This window comes from Zonotrichia leucophrys, unplaced genomic scaffold (genome assembly GCF_028769735.1).
Source record: "Zonotrichia leucophrys gambelii isolate GWCS_2022_RI unplaced genomic scaffold, RI_Zleu_2.0 Scaffold_344_55258, whole genome shotgun sequence".
NCBI lineage: Eukaryota > Metazoa > Chordata > Aves > Passeriformes > Passerellidae > Zonotrichia > Zonotrichia leucophrys.
In genome coordinates this window covers 41,793-53,171 of record NW_026992549.1, presented here as the reverse complement: position 1 = coordinate 53,171, position 11,379 = coordinate 41,793, and the positions used below count along the sequence as shown (strand labels likewise).

Below are 11,379 nucleotides of genomic sequence, written 5' to 3'. Positions count from 1 at the left end.
GCCCAGCTCCTGTGGCCTGAGGCTTCAGCTCCTTCAGCTCCTGGTGCTGAGCTGCTCATGCTGAACGAGACGACTGGGAGAGACGAATCCAGTCAATGCAATTCCTTCTGGGACACGGAGAGGGGAGGCTGTGCAAACAGGAACATTGTTTGTTGTGGCCTCCTCTCTGCCCTTCACACCTTTCAGCGCTTTGAACCAGCCAAGAGCTTTCTCCAAGAGTGCAATGGAGCAGCTGTTCCTGCTCCCAGGCCTGGCTCTCTCCAGTCTCTGCCCTTGCCTGGTTCTGTCCCTCTTGCTGTGCCCTCTGTTCCCCCAGGGCTCGCTGGCTGCTGCCCAGGACTGTGGCACTGGCACAGATCCAGGGCTCCAGAGCCTCCTTTCTCTGCCTTTGCAGCTGCCTGGGCACAGCAGCCTTTTCCATCTGGAAGCTCCCCATGGACAGGGAGTGCCCAGCTCTGTTCCCTGCACAGCCTCCAGGAGCCCAGGGCTGCCATCTCCAGTCCCTGCTGGCACTGGGGGCTCCCAGGTGCCTCAGGCTGCTGTGACACCGCTGCACACGGGAGGGAAGAGGGGCAGGGGCTGTGCTCAAAGTCAGCTCCATGTGCTGCTGCTGCTGCTGCTGTGGGGTCATTTGTGCAGCCCTGGCCCAGAGTCAGGGATCAGATCCTGCCAGTCTCTTCCAGCCCTGGCTGCTCAGACTTTGGGCCCTGGAGCCTCAGGTGGCCAAAGGCAGCTGCTGCTGGTCCCTCTGTGTGCCCGTGTTCAGCAGTGCTGCTCCATCAGTCTGTGCCCAGCAACGGGGAAAAGCCTCAGCCCTGCAGGGCCAGGAGCTGCCGGGCTCTGCCTGAGCAGCTCAGCCAGCAGGAAGGGAGGTGCTCCACACAGAAACCAGGAACAAAGGACATTCCTTTGATAGGACATGTTTTCTATTGAAAGGGAAAAAAAGGAAAAAGGAAAAAAATAGGTAAATTGTAAAAGATAAGCATAAAATCCAAGTATTAGTGAAAAAACATAACACAATGTTAGTGAAAAAAACAAAACATAAATGCAAAGATACATTCTTTGCATTAAGAGGTAAATGATCTTTTTCAAAAGAGAACTCAGTTCTTTACATTGTAAATGTGCTGATGGCATGGATCCATCTTACTGACCTCAGCGGCCTCTTAAAAGATTTTGGGCTTTGTTCCCAACACTGGTATTTGAAATTGTGGTCAAAGCAAGAGGAAATTGCTTTGTGCCCTTCCAGCTCCAAGCAGGACTGGGAATGGAAACTCTGTCAAAGCCCACATCCTTTAGAAGATGACCTTCCTTCTCACCCTGCGAATGAGCTGCACATTCCTGTTGTAACTGTCAGGGATTTCTTAGAGACACAAAGTCCCACTTACGGCTTTTTGCTCTGGTTTGGCAGTGCAGAAGGGCAATTCTCCATCCACCAGGTCCAGACTGCACTGCCTCAGGAGCACAGCCCACTCGCCAGCTTTGGCCCACTCGTGGCACTGCTAGAGGAGAAAGAAAATGCAATTGCACAATTCCAGCCAGTCAAGAAGAAAACACCCTGTGCAGATCCAGGCGTTCAGCCGGGACTGTGGAGAGTTTGGGTCCTTGCCAATTGGATGTGTGTCCCCAGCTGCAGTCTCTGGGCCTGCAGCAGAGTCTCACTCACCGGCCAAAGCAGAAAGCTCAGGCGCTGTGCTCACAACGGGCTCGTCTGATGCAAAGCTGTGAGAGCAATGTGAGGGCAGAGCCAGCCCAGCTGGGCCCAGGGCTGAGCCCAGCAGAGCCCTGGCAGAGCCCAGAGCAGCCTCAGCACCCGCAGAGCCCGGCTGCAAGGAGAGAAAGCAGAAACCGCCCGTCAGCTGAGGGCTCCTGTGCCCTTGTGCCAAGGCCTGCGGTGCCCAGGCCATGCTGGCTGTGCCCAGAGCTGTGCCCAGAGCTGCCCATCCCTGCTGCCTTTGGCACAGAGCAGGAGGGCAGGACATGTGCCCAGCCTGCAGCCAGCCATGGCACATCCAGCCCTCAGCAGCTGCCCAGTGCAGGATGCTCCTGTGCTCGCTGCCATCTCCCAAAAGCTCTGATCCCACCCTGCCAAGCACACAGGGACCCACCTCACACCAGCCACGGCTGGAAGAAAAGCTGCTCCCAAACCATGGCCTCAGCCTTCTCCAAGGGCACGGCCCATCCACGCCACAGCTGCTCCCAAGCACTTCCCCATCCACACTGGACCACCTCGAATGCTTCCTCTGGAATAACAAACAACACGTTATTGACAAGAGTTTAGAGACAAAAAGGGAAAACAAGAAAAACAGTAAAAACTCTTATCTCTGTCAGGGCCTTGAGGAAGGCCCCACCCCTACATGCTAGGGAAAAACCCAGCCATGGCTGAGGGAATCCCACACTTTCTCTCTTCCCCCCTGCACTGTCCCCCAAAATCACAGTGACCCCAAAGCAAACAAGGGCAGTGGAGCAGCCCAAGCCCTTCCTTGCCTGCACAGCAAAGCAGCTGTGCACCTCTGCTCCCACCATGGGGCTTTGTTTGTGTCGGGCTGGCTGCCCCAGCCCCAGCCCGGGGCACGGTGGGTGCTGGGGGCTGTTGGCAGGGCCAGGAGCCCACTCCCATTTCGTACCCACCCCAGCCCATCCTCCCAGCCCTGCCAAAAGCAGCTGGGCAGCGACTGAAGAATGAGTTGCATCTGCCCCAGCAAAGGGGGAACCTTTGGTTCCCCGCCATGCTGGGTCATGCCCAAATCTGGCAGAATTTCCCCAGATGGGGACTCATCTGCAAATTCCCCGTGGAGTTTGGCTTTGAAGAAGGTGCCAGAATCAAAGTGCATCACCTTCAGCCTCCAGTGGCCAGGCTGAGGAAGAGCTTGTCATCCTTGATGTCACCCTCGCTGTCTCCAGCAGCAGCAGCAGCAGCATCCCCACCCGGTACAGCTTCTCCAGGGGCTCCTTCTCCTTCCCTGGGGGCAGACCAGGCTCTCAGGGCTCTGCCCAGGGCCCCAGCTGTCAGGGAACCAGGACAAGCAAAACCAGCTGGGATGGCAGCCACCAGTGCTGGGCAGAGCAGCTCTGCTCCAGCACAAGGGCTGCGTGTTCCCATCCCATGACCCCGGTCCAGTGACACTGGCAGCACAAAAAGGGTTGGGTTCCTTTGCTTCTCATTGCCAAGGCATATGTGGAGCAGGAACTTACCAGGGCCCTGGATCAAAGTGTGCCTGTGGCTCTCTCCCTTCTTCTATGGCAGAGGAATATCCTGCATCCAAGGAACACAGAACAGGTCTTCCAGTGTGGGTCTGTCCAAGGAGTTCACGGATAAACACCACCAGATCAGGTCTTTGCACTCTGGGGAGAGAAAGCAGAAACTGACGGTCAGCCAGAGAAGGCTCCTGTCTGCTTTACCCCACTGTTCCCATGCCCAGGCCATGCTGGATGCGCTCTGAGCTGGGCCTAAACTTTCCCACCAATTCCCTGTTTTGGAGGAGAGCAGGACATGTGCCACCTCCTCAGCAGCTGCCAGAGCGGGATGCCCACGAGCCCGCTGCTGGCTCCCAGCACTGGGATTCCCCCCATGCCCAGAGAAGAGGATCCACCTTGAGAGCCTTTGTGGCAGCGGGAGCTGGCCCCAGCTGAGGTTCCGGCCCCTCCTGAAAGGGTGCTCCCCGCAGACCATCTGGTGCAGCAGGATGCCCAGGGACCAGACCGTTGCTGCCTCGCCATGGTACCAGCCAAAGTCGTTCCATTCCGGGGGGCTGTAGGACAGTGTTCCTATGGAATACAGATGGAGTTCATCAGGGGGATGCTGCTGCTCCCAGAGCCTGGCCCCAGCATCCCTGGGCCCGCGGGGGCTGCATCAGGGGCACACAGGGTGACCACTGCCCTCTCGCCAGCATCTGGGACTTGTGCACAAAGTTAGGGTTGGAAAAGAAGCCTCTGGTGCTGGAAGAGGGCAGCCCTGGCTAGGCCCGACCATGACATGCAAAGGAAAAACCCACTCCATGCTGGGGAAAAAACATGCCCTTATCCTCCCTGCCTGCATTGCCCCAAAAATATTATGAAGCCAAGGGAAACAGGGCGAGTGGGGTAGTGCAAGCCCTTCCTCTCATTTGCACACCAAACTGGCTGGGGCACAGGTTCTGCCCTCTCTCTCTGCTACCCCCACCCACGGGGGTTTTGGTCCAGCTGGCTGCCCCAGCCCAGCCCCAGTCCTGGGCAGAGTGGCTGGCAAAGGCTGCCAGCAGGGCTGGAAGATGGCTGCCCACCCAGCCCTGCTCTAAAGCAACTCAGCTGAGGACTCAGTGCCCTGACTGGCAGCAAAAGGGAGAACTCCCGCTGCCACAGCCAGCTTGCCTGGGAGATGTTGGGCCATGAGATGTCAGCAGCGGGAGCACAGCCCTGGGTAGGCTCACCTGCAAAGTGTGTGTAGACTGTGTCCTGCAGGTAGGTGCCACAGCCAAAGTCAATCAGCTTGGCCTGCCCGGTGTCCAGGTCAACCAGGATGTTCTCTGGCTTGATGTCCCGGTGCAGGACCCCGCAGCTGGTGCAGTGCCGCACGGCCTCCAGCACCTGGCGGAACAGCTCCCGCGCCTCCTCCTCGGGCAGGAACCGCCGTGCCCCAATGAAACGATGCAGGTCCTGACACTGCTCTGGCCGCTCCAGCACCATCACGATGCAGTTGGGGAGCTCGAGCCACTCCAGCAGCTGGACCACACCGGGGAAGCCAGTGGACACCTTGGCCAGCAGCACGATCTCCAGGGGTGCGCTGGTGCCGTCGGGCTGCGGGAGGAGCACGATGCCGTCAGTGGGGCCGATGCCGTGCCAGGCCTGGGGAAGCCCTCAGCCAGGCCGGGATGCTCTGCGCCCTGCGCTGGCCCCACGCCCGCTCTCCCTCGGGGCGTCCTGGCGGCTCCCACCGTGCCGGGCCCCGGCTCATCCCTGGCCGGCAGCCCCGGCTGCTGGCCCCGCTCACTCACCAGCTCGCCCCAGTGCCGGACGCGGTTCCGTGGCACCCTTTTGATGGCCACCTGCAAGCCAAGGCCAGCAGCGGGGTGAGCTCGCCGCCCGCACTGCGAGCCCCATCCTCCGCCCTCTGCCCTCCTCCTCCTCCATCCCCTCCTCCTGCGCCCGCCGCCGGCCCCGCTGCTCACCGGGGCGCCGTCCGAGAGCCTCGTGGCCGCGAAGACTCTGCCGAAGCCGCCGCGCCCCAGCAGCGATCCCAGCCGGTACCGCTCCTGCAGGGCCTCCTGCGCCGTCCCTGCGGGCGGGACGCGGCTGTCAGCGGTCGGCCCGGGGCCAGCAACGGCCCCCGAGCGCCCCTCACCCGCCCCGGGCCGGCCATGCCCAGGCGTTCGCTCCCGGGAACGCGGCACGGGAGGCTCGGGACCGGCGGCCGCGCTGCCGAGCGGCGGAGCTCGGGCCGGGGAAGCCGCAGCGGAGGCGGCGGGAGCGGCCGCGCCGCGTGTGTGCTCCGCGGGCCCCGGGAGGAGCCGGGGCCGGGGCCGGGGCCGGGGCCGGGGCCGGGGCCGGGGCTGGGGCCGGGGCCGGGGCCGGGGCCGGGGCGGGGGCCGGGGCCGGGCTCGGGCCAGGCGGAGGCAAAGGGCGGCGATGCCGCCCCCGCCCCAGGCACTGATGCCCGCCCAGCAGCGCCACCGCCAGTACAGCCAGAGCCGGGCGGAGGCGAGACCGCGGCGGGACGGCCGGGGCCGGGCATGGGGCAGCCCCGCCCGGGGCCGGGGGCGGGCCGGGGGCATGGCCCGGCCCTGCAGGGGACAGGGAGGCGGGGAGAGGAGAGGGACGCCGGGCAAGGGACCCCGAGAGAAGAGTGCCCGACAGCGGGAAAGGGAGGGAGAGAGAAAGAAAGAGAGAAGAGAAAGAAAGAGAGTATTCAAAATATCTCTTTGCTGCCGCCGCTGCTGCTGCCGCCGCTGCTGCTGCCGCCGCTGCTGCTGCCGCCGCTGCCGCCGCTGCAACTGAAGCACCGGGGCCGTTCGTCCCCGTGTCCGTTCCCCGCTCGCCCCACGAGCCCCACGTTCGAGCCCCGCGCGCCCCGGGGACAGCCCCTCCGTCTGCCCAAACACGGGAACTTTGCAGTGCTGAGCGCAGATGCAGAGCCCTGACTCCTGCACACTGGCACAGCGATCCCCTCGCTCGCTGCTGGGCATTGTCCTTGCTGAGGGTCAAACACTGTCAGGGCACCTTCCCTTGGGGTAGGATTCCTACCTGACCCCAGCACTGCACTGACACCTCCAGTGTTGCTTTCCTGTAAAACCAGGGGAAGGAAAACTGTGTGTGGCTCATGGTATTTTAGAGTGTCTAAAATCACTAAGTCACCGATCTTAGAGGTGCAGTGCATCTGGAATTACTGGGATGGAGAAGTAGTGCAACATGGAAAAGGGGAGCATAGAAATAAATAGAGGAAAGCATCTTGGATTGTTTCTTTCATTTTCATTTCACTTCTGGAAAGCTGTTTCAGTTTTCCAGGAATCTTCTCCTGTCTGCTCTTCCCAAGAATCTCTCATGGAGAATAAGGTCAATTTTCTGTCACAAGATTTGCCACCAGGAAATTATGCCACTGGTGCAATTTTCATTGTAACTGTTTGTGCTGGCTTAGGGCAAATTTGGGGAGGAAATCTCCAAAAGGGGTCCGTCTGGAGAGCAAGTTCAAGCGGCCCCTCCCCCTACTAGTTCAGGAAAAGACTTCCCTCAAGAAAAGTGAAAAAAAACCCCAGGTTATTTAACAAGTAAAGTATTCACAAGCATGAAAAATGAATAATATGAAATCAAACCTCTGACAGTGCTGAAGAGATGGCAAATTCAGAAAGTCCTTTTTGTGGGTTGTAGTTGGCTCACTCAGTCTCTTCTAAGTCCCTCTGGCGCTGGAATGCAGCGTCCCAGACCTCGGTGGGCCACAGGGGTGAGCTGCTGCCGGTGTTTTTCTGGGTTTTCAGTCCAGAGCAGGTTTAAACAGTTCCAAGAAAAAGGAAAGTCACAGTCCAAGGAACTTCTCTTCCTAAGCTAGCTAAAACCAAATTGCTAGACCTGGGCTGTGAAGGCATTGGGAAATTTCCAAATCTGGGCACTGGCGGTCCCAGAAAACACCAGAGCTGGATGATGCTGGTGCCAGAACCTGCAGATTTCCAAATTTTGGCTTTCTGTGCCAGCAAATCACTGGACTTGGGCTGTGCCAGCACCAGGAAGTTTTCAGATCTGGGCGCTGGCGCTGCCAGCAAACACCAGATCTGGGTGGTGTCGTTGCCAGTGACAGAAATCTGCCAGATTTGGGCTCCGCTGGCATCGGGAAATTTCCAAATCTGGGTTCTGGTGCAGGAAACACAAGATGTGGGGGCGGTGCCAGACCCAGGAGCAGGAAGCTGCCACAGGTTTTGGATTTCTGTGCCAGCAAATTGCTGCACTTGGGCTGTGCCCGAATAGGGAAATTTCCAGATCTGGGCACTGGCAGTGCCAGCAAACACCACATTTCAGGCTCCAGGCTCCAGGAAGGACTGGGTCTGGATGCCTTCCTCTTTTCTTTCCTTCTTTCCTTCCATCTTTCTTGGGATCCTGCTGCCAACAAACTCCAGATTGGGCAGTGCTGGCAAGGGGAAATTGCCAGGTTTTAGCTTTCTTTGCCTGCAAATTCTGGATATGGGTGGTGTCAGAAGAGGGAAATTGCCAGATGTGGGCACTGGCAGTGCCAGCGCATGTCAGATCCTGGTGCGGAATGTGCCGGCACTGGGAAATTGCCAGATGCTTATTTTCTGTGCCAGCAAATTGCTGGAATTATGCTGTGCAGGCATCTGAAAAATTCCGGATCTGGGTACTGGGGGTGTCAGCAAACATGAGATCGGGTTGCTGTAGGTACCAGGTATTTGCTTGGTTTTGCCTTTCTTTGCTAGCAAATTGCTGGACTTGGGCTGTGCCAGAATATGGAAATATCAAGATCAGGGAACTGGCAGTGCCAGCAAACACCACATTTCAGGAAGGATTGGATCTGGACCCGTTCCCTCCCTGCCTCCCTCCCTCAAAACAAGGTGCCAGAGGGGCTGGACAGCAGCCAGGCAGAAAAGGGACCTGCAGGGACTGATGGACAGCAGGCTGGACATGAGCCAGCAGTGTGCCCAGGTGGGCAAGAAGGCCAATCCTGGCCTGGATCAGGAATCGTGTGGCCTGCAGGAGCAGGGCAAGGATTCTTCCTCTGTGCTCAGCACTGCTTGGGCAGCACCTCGAGTGCTGTGTCCAGTTCTGGGCCCCCAGTTTAGGAAGGCCATGGAGGGGCTGGAACATGTCCAGAGAAGGGCAAGAAGGCTGGTGAGGGCTCTGGAGCACAAGTCCTGTGAGGAGCGGCAGAGGGAGCTGGGGTTGTTTATCCTGATGGAGGCTCAGGGGAGACAAGGTGGTGTCAGGGCACATGTTGGACTTGATGATCTCCAATGTCTTTTCCACACTTGCTAATCCTGGGATTCTCTGAAACCACCCTTGGAGCAGTGGCAGCAGGAGCCCTGGGCCTTCTCTTCAGAAGCTCCAGCAGCCCAGGTCCCTCAGCTTCTCCTGCAAGCCCCAAAGCCCATCCTGTCCATCCTGCAGAGCCTCTGCAGCTCCTCCTCACTGCCCAGAACAGGGAGCCCCAGAGCCAGACACAGCAGCCCAGATGTGCCCCCCTGGCCTGGGGTGCCTCTGGCAAGGGAGCAGCACCAGGCACTGCAGGAGCCTGCAGACAATTGATCTGAAGGCCAAACCTCCTTAGCTCCTTCTGAAAGAGCAGGAACAGTTCCTCATTCCAGTGTGGTGGAATGCTGGGCACCACAGCTCCAGGTGAGGACTGGACACAAGTTTGCTCCCACTGAGTGCTGTGATGGGTTCTGCAGGAGCTCTGGGCTCCTGTGCTTGCCAGGCACAATGAGGAGAGAAGGAGCCAAGTGCACTGATGGGGGAAATGGATTTGTAGAAAGTTTTTAGAGCCTAATAGAAGGCCCACACAGTATGAATCTGTATATAAATCTTGAGACAAGAAATGCTAACTTAAAAATGCCATGGAATAGAACAGATATTGTTGAGAGAGAAATGGAGCTAGAAAAAAGTTTCAAAAGATGGCCTTGCAAATAAGACTTTGGAAAAATAGAGCTATGAAAGATGCATTGTAGTGGGACCCACAAGGGCTAGTTTTAAATAATTGGCTTTAAGGCATTAACAACATGGCATGGCAAAATGCTGATAGACCAAGAAATACTGTAATTAGGAAATAGTGGGCTTCTGATTGTGATGGCGTGAATTATGTGTATTGTCTCACCCTTCTCATGAGACTGAAAATGGAATATAAGTTTTTAAAACACCTCTCAGTTGCCCCATCTCTAGGTCAAGAAAAGAGTATTATCCAACACACTGACACACCTTTGCCTCGAGCATAACCCAGCCTGGACCAAACACACTGAAAGGTTTCCCCTTTGGCCCATGTCTCGAAATGTCAGGTCTACTGTTTGACAGCTCAGGTTGGTTTGGTGTCAAGGAGTTTCCCTCAGAAATACTGGGTTTGTCTTCCTCTGTGCCTTGCCCTCAGCAGCCTTGGGGATGCTCCTGTGTGAAGCCATCTGTCTCACACAGTTTGAGACAACTTCAAACAGGATATTGTGCAATAAGTCGTCTCCTCTAAAGTGTTCCAGCAATCCCTTTCCAGCAATTGGAAATTATTACTGATAGATGAAAGTGGAAAACCCCCACAGTTTATTAACAAACAGAATCCCCCCATGACACGCGTTACAAGAAGGCGCCGGGGTCTCTCTCGGAAGAACAGGAGCTGTCACGGAGCAGTTCCAGCAGCTGATGGAAGCTCGGGGGCTCGTCCGGCGTCGGCTTTCTCCCATGGCAGAGCTCCATGGAGCGGGCAGGGCAGTGAAGCAGCTGGGCTGGAGCCCCTCGCTGCCTTTTCTCCCCGGCGTGGCTCAGCTCACAGACTCTCGGGCTGGGAGCGGGGCCGCTCCGCTCCTGCCGGCACCGTGTCCCTGGGCTTGGACAAACAGTTTCCTGCCAGGAGAGCCCTGCACACTGCTCCACAGATCTTTCATAAAGGCCCAAACCAACTCTAAGCACTCCATCTGCAGCAACTTTTCTCCAAGTGCTGCAGCAATCCAGGACAGCTGCACGTGAGTGTCTGAAGGCTCTTGTCTTGTTCCTGACAGCAGAATTCTTGATGATCTTGTGCAATTTTATTCAGATGTAACATGGGAGCTGAGGTTTTTTTGTTAAAATACTTTATGATGAATAACAACCTTGGGAGCATGAGGTGCAGGACTGACATGCGAAAGCAAGAGCATATCCTCCAAAGTGGCCAGTTTAATTGTCCATTTAATTACTCTTGTATTTACTCCACACTAATAAGGAAAACCAAGCTCTGCTTGGAGGCAAAACAGGCATGGGATACACTACAGTCCCTCGCAGGCTCAGCAGGGCTGGCAGTGACACAGCAGGCAGTCTGCTTCATTGTGAACCACTACAGAGCTACATCCCAATCTGGTATTACTAAGAGCTCCTTTTCTGCATGAGACACAAAAAGGAGATCCCAAATGATCTTCATGCAAGCATGCAGTAAAGAACTGCTCCTGCTATCCTAATGAAGCGTTTGCTTTGGCAATTACACTCTTCCCATTCATCTTTTGATGCAGACACTTCAGGTTTTCCCCCACACCCCTGCAAGGCTGGCAGTCGCTGTTTCCCATTTCCTGTTCTTCCCTAGAGATGGTGCAGTGGCTGCTTTGAAACAAAAAGCCCTGAGATCTGGACAGCTTGAAGGAGCATGAAATGCTAATTAAGTGCTCATATTGGTAATACCCAGGTCTGCACTGCCCAGTGCTCTGCAGCAGCAGCAGCAGGACCATGCATCATTCCTGTTGGTGGATGTTCATGTTTCTGATGTGCAAGAGCAATGACTTTGAGGAGGGACAAAAATGTCCCTCTCCAAACAGTGGGTGTGCAAGGAGATGTGAAGTTTCACAGCCTTTTCTAGGATATTTTAGAAAGATCTAAGAGAATATTGTGGCATGGAGTAGGTCTCTAATTTTGTCTCCAGCGGAATCCCCAAAGGGCACATTCACTCTGCTGCTGATGGCAACCCAATAAGCTCATGGACCAGTTTTCCCTGCAATGTGCCACCCTGCCTGGGCTTTACTAGGCCAGGACTAGACCCAGAGCCAAGCAAACACATGCAGCCAGGTGACATTGTGTAACATCAGAAGCTGGCAACCATGAGGACTTTGCTGTCAAAAGGTTACAGTTTGCACCGGGCCCAGAAGTGTTTTTCCCTAAGGCAAAGCAAATTGAAATGTGAAGTTTAAAAGCTTCAAATGACTATGAAAGGAAACTGCAGAATAATTTCTGGAAGGGTGTGGTAGT

General features: G+C 56.5%; 1 protein-coding gene across 1 annotated transcript; it reads right to left on the bottom strand.

Annotated features, from left to right (window-relative positions):
- Nucleotides 1–3,235: 3,235 nt before the first annotated feature.
- On the bottom strand, nucleotides 3,236–6,158 carry LOC135441565 (serine/threonine-protein kinase pim-2-like). Its single transcript, XM_064701123.1, has 5 exons — nucleotides 5,145–6,158; nucleotides 4,971–5,021; nucleotides 4,407–4,773; nucleotides 3,591–3,765; nucleotides 3,236–3,362 (listed from the first exon to the last, which is right to left on the bottom strand). The coding sequence occupies exons 1-5, from the start codon at nucleotides 6,156–6,158 to the stop codon at nucleotides 3,236–3,238; spliced, it is 1,734 nt and encodes a 577-aa protein (XP_064557193.1).
- Between the last annotated feature and the right edge of the window lie 5,221 nt (nucleotides 6,159–11,379).

What these genes read in the sequence shown, in the direction of transcription:
- LOC135441565 (XM_064701123.1), bottom strand. Translation starts at nt 6,158, where the DNA reads ATGCCCAGCAGCGAGCGAGGGGATCGCTGTGCCAGTGTGCAGGAGTCA. An exon ending in TCCGGCACTGGGGCGAGCTG is followed by an intron (nt 4,774 to 4,970) that starts GTGAGTGAGCGG and finishes CTCCTCCCGCAG; the next exon opens with CCCGACGGCACCAGCGCACC. An exon ending in AGTCTACACACACTTTGCAG is followed by an intron (nt 3,766 to 4,406) that starts GTGAGCCTACCC and finishes TGTATTCCATAG; the next exon opens with GAACACTGTCCTACAGCCCC.